Source organism: Pelobates fuscus, chromosome 4, assembly GCF_036172605.1.
Source record: "Pelobates fuscus isolate aPelFus1 chromosome 4, aPelFus1.pri, whole genome shotgun sequence".
Taxonomy (NCBI): domain Eukaryota; kingdom Metazoa; phylum Chordata; class Amphibia; order Anura; family Pelobatidae; genus Pelobates; species Pelobates fuscus.
The window spans coordinates 206207447-206229975 of record NC_086320.1 but is presented as its reverse complement, the minus strand read 5'-3'; the positions used below and the strand labels follow the sequence as shown (position 1 = coordinate 206229975).

Here is a 22529-nt window from a genome sequence, read left to right as displayed (position 1 = left end):
CTAACACCGGTCCGAAATCCATATGCCTCCCTCGTCACAGCAGCCCACTCGTAGTGTCTGCGCTACCCTCACCCTTGTAGTGCCCCTATAAAGACCCACTTTATAAGTCCCACTACTCCGTGGTGATGAAGACAGCAATGCCTGCCCGAATTCACACACCACAAAATAAAAATTGGAATGGCTCCAGCTCAGCGCTCAAAGCTGGAGGGTACCACCACTCTGCAAGCAGAGTAACGTGCACAGAGAAGCTAGCTAGGCTATCAAAGTGACACAAGAAGGATCCCCAGGAAACTATGAGTCTACACAATCTCCACAGATCCAACACACCTCTTTTTCCCTACAACCCCAGCCACGAGGCTCCTAAAAGAGTTAAACAGGAAAAGATGACCCCCAGGAACACATCCACAGGTCAACCCCCCTTTTTCCCTACAACCACAGCACAGTGGTTCCTAAAAGGAGTAAAACAGGCAACAGAAGACCTAGGCAAATCCCCTCAGGTCCACCCCCCTTTATCCCAAAAGAGGTAAAATACAAACAGATAAACGGACAAACCGAAGACCCAGGCAAATCCCCTCAGGTCCACCCCCCTTTATCCCAAAAAGGGGAAAACAAGCAAGACAGAACCCCAGGCAAAACCCCTGCAGGTCCACCCCCCCTTTATCTCAAAATGGGGAAACAAGCAAACAATTCAAACACACCCAGGCAACAGATAGACTAAAAATGCAGGTAAACAAGTGGGTAACGAGGCACCGGGCAAGATATTACCTGTCTTTGATGTCCTCCCGGGAAGCAGTCACAGACACGTGGACGGGTCAATCAAAGGGGCCGGAACATACCGGTGGCTCTGCAGAAGTCTCTACCGTGTATCTGGAGGTGATCAATCTCCCTTCCTTCCCCCCGGATTCCTCCGTCCACCCTTGTCTTCCTTAGGACGGCTCACCGGCCGGACATAGCCCGATGCCCCACGTTGGGCGCCAAGTTGTTATGGTACTTTTTGAAAGTAAACCAAAATGTTCAAATGTCTATCTGTTCCTGTCCAAATCAATAAAATTAAATTGCGTATATACGCTGAAGTAATTAAGTCTGACACACGAGGTTCAGGTTAAAATAACTTCGAGAAAGTTTATTGGCAAGTGAAGAAAAAGCGGGCGCGCAGGCCCTTTTAAGAGGCATTTTGCGTCATCATTGATTATTAGAATATCAGCAAATAAACACCATCAATTGGATTAATTGTTAAGTGTCGGTGTTAGTGTCTTACCTATTGGTTCAAAAATAAGAAAGGTTAGTCCCGTGCCCACCCATCAGAGGTGGGATTATTCTGGACACGGGTGGGGATAAGGGGGTCCTAAGCGTCATTTTACACGGTCAATGATATCAGGCTTCATGTCCAGGTGCAAGGTCTCTTATGAATAGAACATTTCATTACTACTGTGTTCTGTGGCCTTCAAACTATACTATCTTACAAATTCTAAGGAGTAGCCGGCAAGTCTTAAGGAGTAACCAGCACCTCCTGGTATTTGTCCTTGTAGGAAAACACAGTCTTTGTCTACTGTACTAATTGGGTTGAGAAGTTCAGTCACGTAATGTAGTTTTAAAATGAACAAGTTAAGTCATGAGGACAAAATGGAGGATTGAAGAAGTCAGGTTAGGGGGACAAAATGGAGGAGGAAGTCACAGTATAAGGTTAAAATGGAGTTAGTACAATAATTCAATACAAGTACAATAGTAATTTTTAATAATTCCACATCACTCATGTGTATCATTGTGTCAATTCCTCAGTGATAAAATAGGTGATTCAAATATTTATGATACTAAACGGATTTATCAAAAGCGTAGGAAAATTAAAGTGACCGTTTTATTTACTGTGATCTTGTTTCTTTTTCACTCAATCCTTCTCTATTTCCCCCCTTTTTCCATCTTCCCCCTCAGTTTCCTTTCCCTTTCCAGTATCAAAACATTTTTATACTCTAATAAAGTGTTAAAGTATAATTCTATTAAAAGTATCTATTACAAATACGCTGACATAGAAAATCAAACTGCATTCACACAACCATTCAGACCTGTTGCGGCGTGAGAGTGAAAGCGTTAGTTGGAAGGAGTCTCAGGCAAGTCTGTAACCAGAGGCCAGAGTCTCCATATGTCATTATATAACCCTTAGATCTCCATTTTCTGACCAAACAGACTTTGGTGGCCATTAATATATGCACAATTAGGGGGCGGAGCTAGCAGCGCAGCGGTCACGCTTTTGTGAACTCAGACTCAAACTTTAATCTAAAAGAACCCTTTTCATGGTGGAACCAGACCCAAAAGAACCCACACAGCTAACTAAGCCTCACTGCAGACCATGGGCCGAAAAACTAAGAAGGCAAAAGCAGAAAAGGGCACTCACGGCAGAGACATCACGACATGCAGAGAAACACACAACAGGCCGCATGGTCCAAGATGGCGGACGACCTCGCCTCATATTCCTCAGAGGAGTTCAACACAGACCTCATGGAGGGAGCGAGCTTCGGTCCCGCACCGGACCGTAACACTGCACCTAAAGCGTCTGGGGAACCGGTCACAGCAGACCAACTAAAGAGAATGCTGGCTGATCTGCGCAGGGACCTGGCGGCGGACATGGCCCACTATAGAGAGGCCATAGAAAGAGCCCAGTCCAAAATCACGCGGCTAGAAGCCTGCTCGAGTACACAGGACTCCAGATTAGCCAAAGTGGAACAACAAATGGCGGACCTGACGAAACAGCAGAACGCCACCACGAACGACTAGACACATTAGAAGTTCAGCGGAGGAGGTACAACTTAAAAATCCGAGGGATACCCGACTCAATTGGCCTCTCTGAGCTGCCTCACTACATCAGGAGGTTCCTGGGGGCCCTTATTCCACCTAAACAAGTATAATCCCTGAGATTAGACGGGATGTTCCAACTACCAAAGCCGGCAAGAGCACCAGCAGCCGCACATGCAGACCTCATACTGCACTTCCAATCCCTGTCGGACAAAGCTACTCTCCTAGCTGCACTACGAAACAAGACACCTTTGCCTTTCCAGACATTACCAAGAGCACCCTTATCTGGCGGAAATCAATGCAACCTCTCCTGCACCACCTCCGAGCCAAAGAGATGCCCTATCAATGGGGAACACCGCAAGCAGTATTTTTTACCCACAACGGGATAACACACAAAGCACAGACCTTCCAGGAACAAGTCACTCCTCATATCTGCGGGCATACTCCAAGCGGCACCAACGAGAGGCACAGGACTGTCCTAGTTCAACCCAGCGAATGTACGTGAGTTCACCCCAAGGGAGACTCGGAAGGCATCACCAACTAGACACCCCACCTGAGGCATTAAGGACAGTCCAAGTTATGGGGACACTTATTCCACCAAGAGCATTTCTCGCTTAGTTTGAGACCGCTGCTAGAAGGTCTATTTCCTTTGTTTTATTTTCGTTGAAAGTTACAATTCTCACTTCTACTTTTAATCAAATGCAATCCTTGCTTAGTGACCTAGGTCTACTCCATATCCTCGAGACAGCTGGCGGAACTAGCCACACACAACAGGCCGACCACACAGAAGAGCTTGACATACATGTAGGCTATCATAACAAGACTACAGCCAGGCTCTACCAATCTGCTGCCAGCCACAGCCACAGTGGAGTAGCCTTCCCCCTCCCCCCTCGTCTTTCTCTACCGGTCAATGGTTGAGCCCACTCTGAAACACACACATAGCTATCCAGCTAGGGGGATCCCCCACGTGTCCAACACGAACTTAGAGTCACACTTAGTTAACTCACCCACGTGGGGCACAAGAGATGTATACTGTTCATGTGTATAAACCTGTAACTTAAACCATAAAAATGTGCAATGTACACTAATGCCCAATATTGTCTTAAAAAGGTTGACAGCTCGGCTGGTACATGCTGTTGTGGCATTACTTGATACTATGTATCCCATGAGCACAATAAAATAAAGAATTAAAAAAAAAATGTATGCACAATTAGCATTTTTATTTCTTCTTTCAATTTGGGGAAATCCAAATGGAACAAAACGAGTGTGGGTGTGACCTTCAAAAGGTAATAGGCAGGTACATTCCCACCATATATGCCGTATAGTTCCAATTTCCCTCTCGCATCTCCAACAAAGATGACTAATGTTGGGTTGAAACTTACTTAATCTCTCTGGTGTCAAATACCATCTGTGTAAAATTGAGAATTTTCAAACAACAATATACTAGTAGGTTTTTTTTTTTGTCCCCTCATACAATGTTGTTAATTACGTGAAATATTGTTTTTACTTTTCAGTTGGCACAAATTAAAGGATTGATACACCAAAAAGAATGTTAGATGTCCTTTCATTAATGCTGGATTTATACTGGTGTGTGGGAGTTGCTACGCCCTTTAGATGTTAGTGAATTACTTATTTTAGGATGTAAATAGCTGAAATTATGACTTGCATCAGGCCACTACTGGGCGGTTTGGGATTTCAGGTGGGCAGTGGTGGGTTCTGCAGAAAATGCCCAGTGGGCCTCGATGGCCGTGGAGCAAGGCCAGTAGGGGAGATCCTTTTATCTCCCCTGCCGGCCCATGCAGAGCCAGCCTTACTGTAAGCCCTCTCGAGCTAGTGAGAAGATCAAAATCCTCCCTCAATGGCCCGCTGGCACTTCCTTCCAGACGAAGCAGGGAAGGGCCTGGGAGGCTCTATGTTCCTCCCTCGAGCAGGCTGGTCAGAGTGTTGACACACGTTACCATGGAAATGCTAGTAAGCAGTGCTGTGCTCGCAGGATGACAGGAGAGTCAGCCTAAAGCCAGAGGAGTTGCAGGCTAAAGTGAACATGCCACCACTGGACCACCAGGGTTTGCAGCATATTGTCCTACTCCCTGGTAAAAGGTAAGACGGGAGGGGGAGATAGATTTTTACACCAAAAAAAAAAAAAAAAAACACAAGATGAATTTAAGTATATATAAAAAAAAATCATTAAAAAAAAAAAGATTGCATTTGCGCTATAAAATTAGTTACTGCAGCACTGGTGGGCGGTAAGGAAATTTTAGCATCAACTAAGATAGAAAAGTGGGAGGTAGGTATTCAAAGGTTGACTACCCCTGACTTACATTGAGGACTTTGACAGATAAAAATGTTAACATCTTGAAGAATGTATTTATATATATTTTTTTTAATATGCACATCACTGAGCTGAGTTCAGTAAAACCCTTAGTGGATTTTTTTTCTTCTCTTTTCAGGAAACCCATCAGGTTGATATCTAAGAAACAAAGTTTCCCAACAAGCTACAAACTTATACAACCAAAGGAATGGGAAATCTACTCTGAGACTCCTCTTATCTTGTTAGTTTCTGCTATTAATTGTGATCCTAAGGGACAATATATTTTTGGTCCCTTAGTTCCCATGGCACATATTTATGCACAAAATGTCATGGGGACTAAGGAACCAAAGATATGACAAAAATATATTGCATTCATTGACATCAAAGTGACATTTCTTTTTTTCTCAGATATGCTTTATTCTTAGCACTGTTTGAATTCATTTTTTTGTTTTGTCTTTAAGGGACAATAAACTGACCCAAGTAAAAAAAGTAAATGTACACCTAATAAAAACATGAATGCCTTTAAGTGTACTTTTTTTTTTTATTGAGGGTATATCCAATAACAGCTTTCAAAAGCGGTGCTTCTCTTGACTGCTTTCTTTGTAAGCCCTTCCCTTCTTCTTCAGCCTAGACTTGCTGTGGCTGCTCAATCATAGAGTTCCCAATGCAGCTTAATGAAAAAAATCTTTGAAGGGCAGGTGCACTGAGCAATTGCCGGTTTCATGAGTTTAGCTCCACTGAGCAAAACAAACCAGGACATAATATGACCAGTTATCTACTTGAGAGCCAAGTGTGGGTAACAAAGTTACATTTATAAAAGTGCTATTTCTATTGAAATCTGCACTTTTTTTTTAAAATAAAAAACTAAAAGAAAAAACACATAAAGCAACTTAGGAAGCTAAAGTGCTTTAGGGGTTCGGAGTGTGCCTTTAAGAGTCAGTAACAAGGAGAGAATGCATTCTTGCACTGAAACATGCTCATTCCAAAGAAAGAACACACACAGGTAGTTGTTCCAACCGGTTAGTAGTAGTTGCTCTTATGTAACAGGAGTAGATACAGCTTTGGCAGAAGTAAAGTTCATAAGTATTGCCTTTCATGATATTTCTGCTGAAGAGGAGGCAACTATCAATATGAAATGTACTGTTGCTTAGTAAATGGAAAACCATAATATTCAAGGATCTGATTAATAAAATGAAGGGTAACAGCTAATTTAATAAAAATGAAATCTAATTGTCATTGTTCAGTTCAAGACGCATTATTCTCCTTTGTGGAACAATTTTAAAGCACTACAAATTGAGTTTTTCACCTTTGCTTTGGATCAATAGCGGAAAAAGATATATGAAAGATTGTACTTAATAGACATTGTTTTTGTTCTAAATGTTATGGATCTATGTAACAAAATGAACAATGTATTGCACTTTTCAATTAGTTTATTTTCATCTAGAATACATAATTTAGCTCTTCTATTAAAAATAAAGTCAAATAAAAAAAACATGTAACATATTTGTAATGTGTTAACATTTTACCTGGCAAACAATTGCAGTAAATGTAAACAATGTTCAGGTTGCATAAACAAAAGTCTGTACGATTCCTAATGGAGTGAGCGATACTGTAACATCAGTATTGGCATCATACATTTATACAAGGGTCATCCAAACAGTATCTGTTAAACAAAGATCATTGCCAAGTTCATAAAAGTTCATACAGAATCAAAGAAATGTGGTTATTCCAAAAAGGAAACCAAAAAAGTTAAATTGTATCACACAAAATACATAGAAAAGATAAGGACTAGGTTACATGAGATGAAGCCTTGCGATATACAGTCATAGAAATGTTCACCAGACTAATCTGCAACCACTAGCTTGCATGCAGTGAGGAACAGCATCCTGTAATGTCCTAAACTGCCTCATATTGACATTCTGAGCATTGTAATAGCCAACTGTTTGACCGTACCATAGTCCACTCGGTCAAGTTCCACTTGATAAACCAAAATAGTGAAGTGTAAACATCATTGCAATGTAACCTAGTCCTAGTATAAATGTAACTGATACAATCATCTTAGAGAAACCATCAAAACAAAGATTTGCATGTTTCATGACGCGGACAAACCATAAAAAGGAAAGTTAAAAAAGTGGGTGGATGTGTATGTGAGAGACATATATCCACACATACACACCATTTGAATGCTCCAATTGTCATATCTGGAAATGTGCACACATGGGAAATATCCATGCTTGTTGATTAACACACACAGTTTGAATGGGTTAGTGGAAAAGCCGCTCTTATTACAACTGGCATTGAATGACATGAATGATATCAATGCAATGTAAACACTGTATACACAGAGTACACAATGTACTCCCGCACATAATTCAGAATGCAATAATGCATTGAGGAAACATATGAATTGCCATTATCATGGATGACAATACAATGTGTTTTAAGTTAACTTTTACTCAACAGTAGTTAACAGCAATTCTGATTATTATGGCATGCAGCTCTTAAAAGTAAATTGGCTGCAATATTCATAATGTAGGAGCCTACCAAAATAATACCTATGTAATAAACCATACGTTTCAGCTCAACTTAGGAGGACCAGCTAGAAACCTAATTAATATTTGAAGGTTAATTACACCAACACGACTGCCAATAACAAGCATTGGTTTTGTGTAGACTAAATAAAAGGTGTTCACAAGGAAATTCAAGATTTTATTACAATCTCTAACCATCCTGTGGCATGTCTGTGTCATAGGCTAAATCTGATAAGAGCAAAATGGTAAGTGTTATTGGTATTTGACAACTAAAGAGCACAGTTAAGTGTGAGTACAATAAGTGCAAAAGCGTGATGGATGCATCTATCTCATAAAGGACTTGTAAATCAGTTACCACTCAGCGCAATATGCTACCATAATTTACCAGACAATCTTATTTCTACCATAATAGGCAACCATCCAAGGAAAAATCTTACCAGCACAAAAGTGTTTTGGTCAATAAGTCTATTGCCCACCATACCCCAATAACATCAAAATAAACTACACTATTATCTCTAGTGCAACCTGTGAATCCAGGCATAAAAAAAAAAAGTATAGTGCTAACCAGAGTTATCCTAAACAGAAACATGTAGTTACTTCTCCAGCAATTTGGAGGAAACAAATTGATGGATCTTATAGTAGGGAAAACACAGTAACAGCAACTTTCATCTTATGAGCATGAGGACACTTCTCTTCTCCTACCTTATCATCTGCTGCTATAACAGGAGGGTAATAGTTATGGTGATGGGTTAGGGTGTACCCTAGCCCCCTGGCCCATAAAATGTGTACGGTCATGGGTAGCGTAATGCAAATTGTATGAGTTTTATGGTAACTAACTTATCTCTCTCTTGTATTCAGGTGAGCTTTATAATGGCAATAACAAGCAGGCAAGTTGCCAATCAAATTGACTGTTTTATAACTTTCTGTTTCCCAACACATTATATTGTGATAGTAGCTCTACTAGAAATTTAAACCTACCCCACAATGTGTTTATCTTACAAAAATTATAGTATAGGTTTCCAAATGTTCAATCTTTTATATGTATTGTGCAAGAAAAATTGCTAGTTAATATTTAAATGCTCATTCCGTGCTGGAGGTTGTACAGTATATCTGTATGATTCTATCAGAATGCCAACTGATAGAGGCAGACTTAAGGTGAACACTTTATATATATATATACATACATACATACATACACTTTTGGTAGTAATATTGTAACCACAATTTACAGTACATGATTTGAATAATGATTGAATGTGAAGCAGATGTAAAATGCTATTTTTTTCCTAGAACAACAGATTCTACTTCATTTTGTAGTACCTGCTAGACGATTATAGTAAATACCTGGCATTTATAAAGTTTTGTAAAGTCTATTAGATATGAACAAGATGCTTCTAAACCAAATGTGTTATAAGTGCTATAGGTTTAGGGTCAATACACCTAGACTAGGGGTGGCCAAATTGTAGATCCCCAGCTATTGCAGAACTGTTTATCAGTCGTAAGCATTGCAAATATCTTTGGAGCGGTCTTCTTGCATCCGCTGGATAGATCTTTCCTGGCCACCTCTGGCATATTTATACACTAAACATGTACAGGCTACAGGCAAATAAAATAACTGCCAACACCTTTCTTGTTTATAGGATAGAGAAAAAAAAATGTTGCCTGCTTTAGACAAAAAAAAACACAATTCAATTCTAATTTACAACATATTTAAAGCACACAACTCAAGATTATGTGCTGTGTTTAAGGCTATGTTTTAAGGTCTGCTTGGCAAGTCAAGTCATTAAAAAATTACTGTTAGAACATGTGAATTCTCCAATGAGTTAACGAAGACCAAACTTAGATCTGATCACATGATAAAATCCACTGCTTTATGGTTATTTTTATATGCATCACATTTAGCACGTCTGCTGCTTTTTTTTTTTCTTTTTTTTTTTAAATGTGTATATATCTAAGATCATAGACTATAGGACCAGAGATTAAAAGAAATTATGTAGTAAAATACTAGTACCGGTATTTTTTTTTCCAGTCAGATGAGGAACATAAAATAAATAAACCGTAAGGGTACAAACACCAAGTTTGTGCAACACCAATGAACAGCCCAGCTTATATAGGTAATGTTGGTTTACGGTTCACCATAATGAAATATTCAAACCAGTAACTCAAAGCTATTTGGCCCATGAGCCATTGCCAAGTCACATTAAAAGTATGAACACTGAATTCTGCCATGAACAGCTAAACTCAGTGAAGAACTGAATACAAACTCAGGAGCAATAAGCTATGCCCAGAGTTCAGAAATACAGTACATACTGAGAGTGCACAACACACTTACCAAGCAACCGAGCAGTGCTTGCTGTAAGGAGCCTTGGTGTCTTCATTTAAGGTATTCAACTTGGTTCTTAAAACCATGTTATTTACTAAAGTAAGAATTGTCAGGAATTCAAGTTCACCGATGCTTTCCATACTTTGACCTTAAATGTACTTAGAATTACTGACAATTCTCATCTTAGTGAATAAAATACAGAAACAATTTTCTTGCATTTCTAATTGTACATATAAGTAATAAAAAGGTGGAAGAGGACCATACCAATTTCAAGTTTTACACTGAAGAACACAGAAAGACCACACTATGGAATAATTTTGCAACAGCTTTCTACTTAAATAAATTAAAGTAAAAAAAATAATTAAAAATAAGTAAAAATAGAACTGACAAAGACACATTTGGCACAAATGTCCAGTTTGCAACAAAGTCTTTTGATTGTATCTTGTCTGAAGGCAAGTACCGAAGTGCAGATGTTTTCGTACAATTAGTAAGAATTCGCTAGAAAATAAAGTTATGGAAAAAATAATCTCAACCATGAGTTGGTTTAAGGATACATAAATAACCTAAAAGTTATAGGTTAATGATGAACAATATTTTGTGTTCAAATATAGAAATAACCAACATGATGAAAAATCCCAATAGAATTCCTGCATTTTGTAACAGAAAATATCCCCATCGGCTGCAGCCATGATCACTTGCATCATTATGCAACATTTCTGGAACCTAAAAAGAGAGAGAGAAATCAAAATGGTGCAACTTGTTATGAGAAATGTCAATCATATGTAATAATCAATTCCAGTTGTCAAACAGATTTATTAAAATCAATTCCGTTGTATTAAAACCAATTCTAGCAATTGTTTTTCCAGTCAGATATTAAAAAAAAAATCATAAGGGTACAAGGGTAGGGCATCAATTACTTTTTCAGTTGTTGCAGGTGCAAAAGTGACCCTTTGTTTAAAAGGGCAAAGTCTGCAGTGCAGATAGCAGCAGTAGATATCACGCCCATCACAGTAAAGAAACTGTATGGCGATGTCACTTATGTGAAGGCGGTCTCTTACTCAATATAATGAGTAGGGATCAAAAAATATATCCTCATTAAACTGTAAATATGTAAATGTAGCAGATTATAGTTGTTCTGGTGACTATAGTGTCCCTCTAAATATAATCACACAGGTAGCAATTGAGGTCAGTTATAAAAACAAACAGTTAGCTACTAACGTTCATTTTTAAGTCCAGAGGTAATGGCAAAGCAACATTACAAACAAACCCATTGAATACAGTAATATGGCCAAAAAAAAAGTACACACCGTATTCCACATGCTTTGGCCTATCAGACTAAAGCATATACCAGAGATGAAGGGATTTGTTTAGATTGCTACACTGTTACAATTTCCAAAAATGTTAATTTAAAAAAAAAAAAAAAAAAAAAAAAAACTGTTTAACCCCTTAGTGGCCAGACTGCTTTTCAATTTTCTTACCGTTAGGGACCAGGGGTGTTTTTAAATTTCTACGGTGTTTGTGTTTAGCTGTAATTTTCCTCTTACTCATTTACTGTACCCACACATATTATATTAAATGGTCTTTCAAAAGATACCATTTTCATCATATCATATAATTTACTATAATTTTTTTTATTTTTTTAAAATATGATGCAAAAAATGTAAGTAAAAAAAAAAAAAACACTTTTTCTAACTTTGACCCCCAAAATCTGTTACGCATCTACAACCGCCAAAAAACACCCGTGCTAAATAGTTTCTAAATTTTGTCCTGAGTTTAGAAATATCCAATCTTAACATGTTCTTAGCTTTTTTGGATAGTTATAGGGCTAGAAGTACAAGTAGCACTTTGCTATTTCCAAACCATTTTTTTTTCAGAATTAACAAAAAAAGTTACTTTTTAACACCGATATCTGTTAGGAATTCCTGAATAATCACACACACACACACACACATTTTTTATTTTAAAGACGACTACCCAAGGTATCAAACTTTGGGTATTTTGACTCTTTACCACCAATCTAGACCAAATTAAAAAAATAAATAATTATTGGTGATTTTTTTTTTTGAGACACACAGCAATTTAAGAATACATGTACTGAGAACTTTAAGGGTTACTGCCAAAGAACACCAAGATGTGTTCAGCAACATCTCCCAAGTACAGTGATATTACCCATGTATAGATGTGTCGGGTTCTCTGTGGGCTAAAAGACCTTATTAGGAGGGCGCGCATTCAAGTTTTCCAACTTTTTCACAGCTGGTCATCATGCACCCATGTCCTATTTGGGACATTCTTGAAGTCGCCAATGTAATTTACCTGCATCAAACCATTTTTTTTTTATGTTTTTGTTTTTTGTTTTTTAAAGTAGATAGCCTAGGGTATTTCAAATGGTATTTTAACACTTTCCATGCACTAATTCTACCACCAGTCTTTGTCAAACTTTTGGGTAGTAATTTTTTTGTGTTAGTTTTCTCTCACATTGTTCTTTAGGCATGGATTTGCAGTTCCTGTTATGTGTTACTGACAAAGGACACCCAAATGTGTTTGGCAATATCTCCTGAGTACAACAGTGCCCCCAATGTACAGGTTTTATGGGTTTTTGCAAGCTTACAGGGGTCAAATGTAGGGCTTTTCCATGTTTGCACATTGAAATTTACCAGATTGGTTTGCTGGGCCTATGTTGCCTTTCAGACTGTATAGCAGCCCAGGAATGAAAATTAACCCCATCATGGCATATCATTTGTAAAAGCAGACAACCCACGGTATTCAAAATGGGGTACGTCCAGTGTTTTTTTTTAGTAGCCACTTCGTCACAAACCCTGGCCAAAATTAGCAATTATATTTAGGTTTTTTTTTGCATTTTTCACACAAAAAATGCCATTTCACAGATGATATCAGTATAATACATTTTACTGCTCTAAAACACTCATATTTGTATAGAGTAATGTCTCACGAGTACAACAGTACTCCTCAAGTACAGGTTTATGGTGATTTGGAAAGTTACAGGGTCAAAGATAAGATTTGCCAATTTCTGTTTTTGTAAATTGATGATATACCATTTGAAAAAGTAGACACCTGGACCCACTGCACCTGATTTCAGATGCTAAACAAACCAGTATATTATTATAGGCAGATTACTTGGTGAAATTTCTGCCCGTATCCAGTTTGAGCCATTCACCACAAGTCAGACTCCCTCATTCCTGTGTGTTGCAATAGGCATACCAGACCAATTTGAAAAAGTAGACAGCCCAAAGAATTAAAAATGGTGTATGTCCAATCTTTTGTAGTAGCCACTTAGTCACAAACGCTGGCCAAAGTTAGCGTTTTAATAAAAAAAAAAAAAAAAAAAAATTTAAACAAAAACTGCACTTTTACTGGTGATACCATCGTCGTGATAACTTTTACTTTTTAAAAAACTAATTTGTGTGTGTGTGTGTGTGTGTCAGGATCGCCATCGCCGGCGGGGGATCACCAGCGATCAGGTAAGTGGCGATTTACTATTTACCATTTTTTGTCTGACGTACCTGGTAAGTCCGAGGTCGGGAAGTGGTTAAAAATAATCTGCTCAATTCAATAGTTGATCACGTTGTTGAATTAACCATTAGTTTATCAATTATTGGAAAATTAGAACTTACCATGTCAACAAATGCCACATACATGAATAAACCGGCTGTAAGAGCAAAAATCCACATTGACACATTTTCTGCATAATGGCCAATAACAATGCCTGTTATCATCCCCAGGTATGCAAGCATTGCAGACAGAGCATTGTATAACATAGCCTGCTTCACAGTCATGCCTGCCTTCAAAAGAACTGCAAAGTCACCTTGAAAAAGAAAACACAAACAAACTTTTTTTAACCCCTTAAGGACATAGGCAGTTGTACAGGTTCAGATTAAAACAAAACTTTAAATTAGGGCTATATGTCTGTTCAACTATAATTCACCTCTTGCAAAATAAATGCACCCACACTTATTTTATGTCATTTTGTTCAGGAGAAACAGGGCTTTCATTTCATATTAATATATGAAACATAATTTAATATGAATAAGAAATGTAATTTTTTTTAGTTCTGCATGGCATTTTAACTGTGAATGTCATAATACTGTTAGCTGTTACTGCAATAAAGTACACATATTTGTATACAGCGATGTCTCACGAGTTAAACAGTTCCCCCCTCCATGTATAGGTTTTATTTTGTTTTGGAAAGTTACAGGGTCAAATATAGCATGTTAAATTTTTCAGTTTATACACATTGAAATTTGCCAGACTGGTTATGGTGCCTTTGAGACCAAATGATAGCCCAGGAATTAGAATTAACCCCATGATAGCATACCATTTGCAAAAGTAGACAACCCAAGGTATTTCAAATAGGGTATATGTCCAGTCTTTTTAGTAGCCACTTAGTCAAAAACAGTGGCCAAAGTTAGCGTTCATGTTTGTGTGTGAAAAATGCAAAAAAACTAAATTTAAACGCTAATTTTGACCAGTGTTTGTGGCAAAGTGGCTACTAAGAAAGACTGAACATACCCCATTTGTAATACCTTCGGTTGTCTACTTTTGTAAATGGTATGCCATCATGTAGGTAATTCTCATTCCTGTGCTACCATACGGTCCCAAAGGCAACAAAACCAATCTGGCAAATTTCAATGTAAAAAAAAAACAGAAATGCAAGCCTTGTATTTGACTCTGTGACCTTTGAAAACACCATAAAACCTGTACATGGGGTTTCCCCCCATGTACAGGTTTTAATGTGTCTTGGAAAGTTACAGGGTTAAATATAGGGCTTGCAAAGCAAATTCTGTGGACTTTATGCTGGAGTTGTAAGGCAGGTCCCTCAAATAGTAATTAATAAAATGACTTAGTAAAAATATTACATAAATATATACACACTTTAAAATCTTCCCCAAGCCTAAAGTCCAAGCCTAGAGATCCCTCTCTACATCTCTCAAAACAGAATGCATGTGTGATGGTTGATTATATATTTCCTACCTGTTCACCCTAATGTATCAATGCAATTTTTTGTGGACCCAGGATATACTTGAAAACAAGAGAAGTCTCAATGTATCTTTCCTGGTAAAAACCAACCACCACCAACACACACACAGAATTTAAAAAAAAAATGTTTTTATTAGATATATTAGAGATATATATATATATATATATATATATATAAATTCTTCTAAGTGTATTTTCATATTAATATATATTATCAAAATACAGTTAGAACGAAATTATGCATTTATATATCATTATTATTTTTTACTTATTTATTTTATAATATATATTTATAAAATTATAACTATAATATAATTCTGAGTGTATTTTAATATTAATATATAATCATATATTAATATTAAAATTAACTTTGAGACAGTGTATGTGTGTGTATATATATATATATATATATATATATATATATATATATATATATATATATATATATATATATATATATATATATATATATATACACACACACACATACACACACACACACACACACACACACGGTCTAAGTATATATTTTTTAATTACCAACTGTTTAAAACTTTAGTAAACTTTCTTACAAGCACTTGGGGGACTGCCTGTCATTCCAAGCAGTCGGCCTGCAGGCACTGCTGTGGATGGCTGTTCCGTCAATGTGATCGTGACTTCATTGCGATCACATGGCCCAGGAGGGCCGGATCAGCCGTAGGGGGACTCCCTGGGATGCCAGGTAAGTCCCCCCATCGCGATCGCCAGCGATCAGGTAAGTGGGAAGGACAGCGTGGACCTACTATGCCACCTGCTGGCATTTAGGACTGGGTCCCCAAGGACAGCATAGCACGCCCGCCGTCCTTAAGGGGGTTAAACATTACAGGTTGACAGAAGTTAAGCTTGACAGCATACACTAGACTTTTGCCTGAAAAAAATAAAAAAAATTTATATATATATATATATATATATATATATATATATATATATATATATATATATATATATATTCACCCACACACAGAGGAATGTATTATTATACACAAACAAGGAAATGTAACACTCAACTTTCCTACTTTAGTTTGTTTTTTAAACGCATACTGCTTTCCACTGAATAGTCAAACATTTTTAGATATGTCAGCAGCCAGATCTAAAATAACTCAGTTAACAAGAACATTCTATTTTAAATTATGTGAATCATTGGTTAAGTGTGTCTCACTAAATGAAAGAATTGCCTTGGCCGTGTCAAAGCATATAATTGTTTTGATGTACATAGCAACCCCACTTGTGTTTTCAGTGTTTACATACCTAACTCATGTGGCAGTTCATGGCAAAAAACAGCCACAGATGTGCTTAATCCACTAGATAAGCCTTCAGTAAATGCTGCTCCTGTAATACAATATACAATCTGCATTAGGTGGTACAACTATTATTCAACACATAGTAAGTAATTATGTACCCATTTGTTTTTACTAACAAGTTTAATTATACAGTTCAATGTAATAAATAAAAGCACATATAACCACAAAGCAAAGAGTAACAAACCACAGTGAGTGCTGTAAGATATATTTTTGTGATTTTTAAATGGATTAATCTACTTTTGTTCGGAATAAGTACCTTGAATGGGTAGCCAAACATTTGTGGCCACTGAATTAGCTAATTTCACTTTCCTTGCAATCTCTGAAGAGTCTAGTTTGCTTTTTTCTAACATAGCACTCACAATAACGAAAGAAAAAGGAAATCGGGTATTGCTATAGATTTACAAATAATGCTTCTAAGCAATATATTTTTTTTTTTTTTTTTTAAAGAAGCAATCAATTGTCCTCCAATTTTAAAAAAAAAGTCCATAAACCCTAGTGTAAACAAGCGTGCACTTAATTCTGCATTATTTTGTGTATATCTACAAACTTCCTGCAAAGCTGCATATCTTATCTGCAGCATTTGCAAACTCTCAGTCTGTGCTGAGGAATACGCCGATCAGAGGCTTCTGATTGTACACAAGTGATTACAGCTTTCAAATGCTTCTCAAAGAGCTGTAATAAAGCGGATTTAGAATTGAGGGAGGCTGTTACTTGTGTTGGCTCCATGGAATATTGATTTCTATTGAAATCAGAACTTTTAGAAACTGTTACAAATGTGAAAGACTCAAGACAACAAGCTGTATGTATATGTGGAGTGTTCTTTTAATCCATGCTAATTTACATTTCAGGATTAGTGCTGTACAAGGACAAAGTACAGCTCACTTTCAGATTAAGGTCATGATGGTAAATGCAGATTTTTTTATTATACATTGAATAAAATTATAAACGCAACACTTTTGTTTTTGCCCCTATTTTTCATAAGCTGAACTCAAAGATGTAAGACTTTTTCTATGTACACAAAAGGCCTATTTCTCTCAAATATTGTTCACAAATCTGTCTCAATCTGTGCTAGTGAGCACTTCTCCTTTGCTGAGATAATCCATCCACCTCACAGGTGTGGCATAAGCAAGATGATGATTAGACAGCATGATTATTGTAAAGGTGTGTGTTAGGCTGGCCACAATAAAAGGCCACTCCAGAATGGGTAGTTTTATCACAGCACAATGCCACAGATGTTGCAAGTTTTGAGGACGCATGCAATTAGTATTCTGCCTGCAGGAATGTCCACCAGAGCTGTTGCCCGTGAATTGAATGTTCATTTCTCTACCATAAGCCATCTCCAAAGGTGTTTCAGAGAATGTGGCAGTACATCCAACCAGCCTCACAACCGCAGACCACATGTAACCATACCAACCCAGAACCTCCACATCTAGCATCTTCACCTCCAAGATCGTCTGAGACCAGCCACCCAGAGAGCTGCTGCAACAATCTGTTTGCATAACCAAAGAATTTCTGCACAAACTGTCAGATACCGTCTCAGGGAAGCTCATCTGCATGCTCATCGTCCTCATCGGGGTCTTGACCTGAGTGCAGTTCGTCATCGTAACCTACTTGAGTGGGCAAATGCTCACATTCGATGGCGTCTGGCACTTTAGAGAGGTGTTCTCTTCACGGATGAATCCCGGTTTTCACTGTACAGTGCAGATGGCAGAGAGCGCGTATGGCGTCGTGTGAGTGAGCGGTTTGCTGATGTCAACGTTGTGGCCCAAGGTAGCGGTGGGGTTATGGTATAGGCAGGCATATTTTATGGACAACGAACAAAGGTGCATTTTATTGATGGCATTTTGAATGCACAGAGATACCGTGACTAGATCCTGAAGCCCATTGTTCTGCCATTCATCCACGACCATCACCTCATGTTGCAGCATAATGCACGGCCCCATGTTGCAAGGATCTGAACACAATTCCTGGAAGCTTAAAATATCCCAGTTCTTGCACAGCCAGCATACTCACCGAACATGTCACCCATTGAGCATGTTTGGGATGCTCTGGATCGGTGTATACGACAGCATGTGCCAGGTCTTGCCAATATCCATCAACTTCACACAGCAATTAAAGGAGTGGACCAACATTCCACAGGCCACAATCAACAACCTGATCAACTCTATGTGAAGGAGATGTGTTGCACTGCGTGAGGCAAATGGTAGTCACACCAGATACTGACTGGTTTTCGGACCCCCCTCCCGGATCCACCCAATACAGTAAAACTGCACATTTTAGAGTGGCCTTTTATTGTGGCCAGCCTAAGGCACGCCTGTGCAATAATTATGCTGTCTAATCAGCATTTTGATATGCCACACCTGTGAGGTGGATGGATTATCTCGGCAAAGGAGACGTGCTTACTAACAGATTTATGAATATTTGAGAGAAATAGGCCTTTTGTGTACATAGAAAAAGTCTTAGATCTTTGAGTTCAGCTCGTGAAAAATGGGGGCAAAAACGAAAGTGTTGCGTTTATAATTTTGTTCAGTGTATTTTTAGATTATGGTACCTTATAGGAATGCATAATTAACTACAGGGGTTTAGAAGCTGACAAGTCCATCTGTGTGTACAATAGGCAAGTATACATTGCCAACACCATAGGAGACACAATTGGAAAGAATATGGGATGCAAGTCAAAATGGTTCAAAGTTCAGTTATAAATTTGCCTGTTTATTGGATGGCATGTGTTATAAACCCACACATGTAATGTTACAGGTTAAATTATTTGTGGGGCAACAAGCAAACAATTTTCCATTTGCTAGGTTTAATCCAGAGTTGTAAAACATTTTGTTTTCCTTACCAATAGCTAAGCCATCACTAAAGTTGTGTAATCCGTCGCCCATTATCACCATCCATGCTAGTGTGGCTATGCCAGCATCTTTCAGCTCTTCCCTGGAATAGCGCTGGCAGTGGCTGTGTGGGTGGTGATTCTGGTGGTGATGGTGGTGTAGAATATGATGATAGTCATGGTGATGATGATTCAGATCGTCAGACTGACCAAGTGTGTCATGAAAATGGGAATGACACTTATTTTCACAGCCTCTAGAACCGTATTTTAAATAGTCTGCTTCATCATCTGGATGAGCAATCATTATTTCTTCCTCCTCTTCTTCTGGGACTGTTGGCTGTTGAGTCTGAAACTGTGTAACATCCTGTGTCTCATTCTCCATGTAGCTCTCATGATCTTTAAATAGAAAAAAAAAGTTAATATTAAAAAAGAAAATAGTATTAGTTACATGGCACCTAGACAATGCCATATAACAAAATAACAAATTAAAGGGACACTGCAGGCACCCAGACCACTTCTGTCCATTGGAGTGGTCTGGGTGCCAACTCCCATCACCCTTAAACTCCAGTGTCGCTGGAATGCCCATAGGAAAGCATTGAATTGCCACGTATGCGCATTAGGTCTCCCCTGCCGGCTGGATTCAGGTAAGTCACTGAAAGGGGGTTTAACCCCTGCAGCAACATGGAATGGGTTAGAGGGAGAGGGACACTGCAGGAACATGCGGTGCCAGGAAAACATGTCTTCCTTGCACTGGAGAGTCCCTTTAAGAGAAAATGTTGTGATCTCTGTAAGAGAAGATTCAACCAAGCCATAGCATGGAATAGTATGCACAGCAATTGCAACCCAAATTATAAGCTGACACTAGAATTACCATAAATATTAATGGAAAACAACAGATACTTAGATTAGAAATGTTATATTTTTATGTAGGGAATAAAATAAAAAAATAATAAATCCACAATACTAATGAAAAATCATTTAAAATGTTATACTACCCGACTATTTCTCTCTCTTTTTTTTTTTTAATAGATTAAATATAAATTAATATATTAATTTCTTACATATATTGTAGCATTTAAAGAAAAGGAAAAAAATAATAAAATTAAAAAAAAAAGGATTAAGAAAATGTCAGCTAATTAAATCTTTTCCAAAAACCCAAAAAGGAACTGCACTCTATGCCAGGGTGCAATCAAACTAGGACTCAGCACCAGGTCCCAATTACAATATGCATAAAGTACAAAGAAGTTTAGGCACTCCAAAGTTCAGAAAAAAGCAGTTTATTGAAGCCCAATGTCACACATTCAATAAACTGCAGTTTCTAAACCTTGGAGCTGATGAAATCTTGACTTATTGCATCAATAGATCATGGTAATATTGGCATTAGTCATAATAAGCACCAGCATATTATACTTAATAAAAAGAGGGGAAAAAGAAAATAGTTTTACTTATGTTATATCCCCCATGTGCGCCACTCCTGCTGCCACCACTGCTCCATTGGCAGAGATCACCATGCAGAAGAATTGAGGAGGCAATCTCCGCCCTGCGCAAATCAGCATCTCCTCACAGAGATGCAGTGATTCGATCCATTTCTATGAGGATCATTAAGTTCCTTCATGCAGAGTTTGAAGAAGCAAACATTGGCTCTGCAAGACATTTTGGTGCTCGCAAGACTGACGTTTGGCTTCTTCAATGTAAACACTGCCTCTATGCCACAAAACCACTATTTTAAGTGTTAATGGTTCTGGTGCATAGAGGGTCTCTTTAACCCCTTAAGGACACATGACATGTCTGACACGTCATGATTCCCTTTTATTCCAGAAGTTTGGTCCTTAAGGGGTTAAAAGTAGATAAGTTTGTTTTTTTTAAATGCATTTTGCTAAATTTGTATAACTTTGGAGGTGTTTTACTCCACATATGAAAGAAACTGTACACACACACACACCTTTGCACAGGAAATAAGAACAAGTAGACTAAATGTCATTATATACAAATTATGGAGTTTGAATTGAAGGGAAAAGGTTAGACATATTCCCCCTCCCCCTAACTTTGCTTCTTTAAGTAGAAGGTGCACATAAAGCAGAGACTGCATATAATGTGTCTGGTCAGTATCAGGGTAACAATGCAAAGATGCACATTGTCCTTACCATGGTCAGATTGCAATTTATATACAAATACGGCTTCTACCATAGAAACAAAACTTAAAAACTCACTTGATGCCTGTCGGATATTACTTTAAAGGGTTAGTTCAAGGACCATGAGTTGTTCAGTGTCTAAGTGGTCATGGAGCTTGGAGTTGGTATATGCAGTGTTTTGCTAAGAAATACTGCATATACAGAGTTTATCGATGCCAGAGGTGTGAATCGACCTCAGGCAGTATAAATGGAGCCTTTTTAGCTAGCCCAGAACAAAGGGTCAATATTTATAGGCTCTAAAAGTGTAATTCATTAGTGAAGATCGATCAGCTGGGGCTATCAGCCAATGAATAGCTGATGTGATTGGCATCCTGCTTCTGCAGCTCTGGACTCAGCACCAGGCAGGGATCCAGGTAAAAGGGAAAACCATTGCAAAACAGTTTGCCCTATTACCGGGAAATTGAGGGTAACCTTTAAGCCCTCTTGTTTGCACCAGAGGGCCACAGTCCAATGCTAAGCATGAATTGAAAAGTTATATAAAAATAGAAAATATGTGAACGGATAATTGATATATCTATAGGCACAATTTGACTATAATTAAAGTGAATACATTACTTACGAGATCCGGCATCAGATCCACCCTTTTCTTCAATATTTGAGTGATTAGAAAGATTCTTCTTAATTTCCAATTCCTCTTCATTTTCATTTTTTTTCTGATTCTTAAATAATTGCAAACAATGCATAGTTGGTTTTAATAATAAAAAAACCAAAGCATTTACAGTCAATGTAAGGCTTACCTACATAGTTATCTAAGATGTCTAGCTACTTTGCCATACATGATTAGTAAAATCAGCAATTTTTAAAAGGCAACACCTCAAAAGATTTTTTGATATAAGAAAGGGTGGAATACATTTTTCTGATTTTTACATACACTTCATTAAAAAAACAAGCAATCTATTTCCTTCAAAGACTTGATAAAATTATTATTATATTAAAAATTGTTTTGATGTGACAGTCGCATAAGATGGTTACACATAATTTAATCAATAAACAGAGCAAGCCAAATTGCCTATATAAAACTCTACAATAATTGTTTTTCATTAAATCAACTTTCTAAAAAAGACTATGATTAAGGAGTCCAATTATTGTGGAGTATTACAGCCTATACAGTGCCGTACACCATTTTAAGTTATGTGATATCTCACAAATCTTACATGCAATTGTGGGCTACAAATTTAAAGATATCATTCTTTTCACTGGGGGAGTAAAATACATGCACA

The 22529-nt window shown here is 37.8% G+C and overlaps 1 protein-coding gene across 1 annotated transcript in view; it reads right to left on the bottom strand.

Moving 5' to 3' along the window:
* Nucleotides 1-10250: 10250 nt before the first annotated feature.
* SLC39A6 (solute carrier family 39 member 6) overlaps nt 10251-22529 on the bottom strand; it is a 28146-nt gene continuing 15867 nt past the window's right edge. The window contains exons 5-9 of the mRNA XM_063451863.1: nt 21869-21968; nt 19130-19513; nt 16235-16315; nt 13585-13775; nt 10251-10675 (exon numbers count right to left, since the gene is read on the bottom strand). Coding sequence (XP_063307933.1) covers nt 10523-10675; nt 13585-13775; nt 16235-16315; nt 19130-19513; nt 21869-21968 — 909 coding nt within the window. The 3' untranslated portion in view covers nt 10251-10522. The remainder of the gene's footprint in view (nt 10676-13584; nt 13776-16234; nt 16316-19129; nt 19514-21868; nt 21969-22529) is intronic.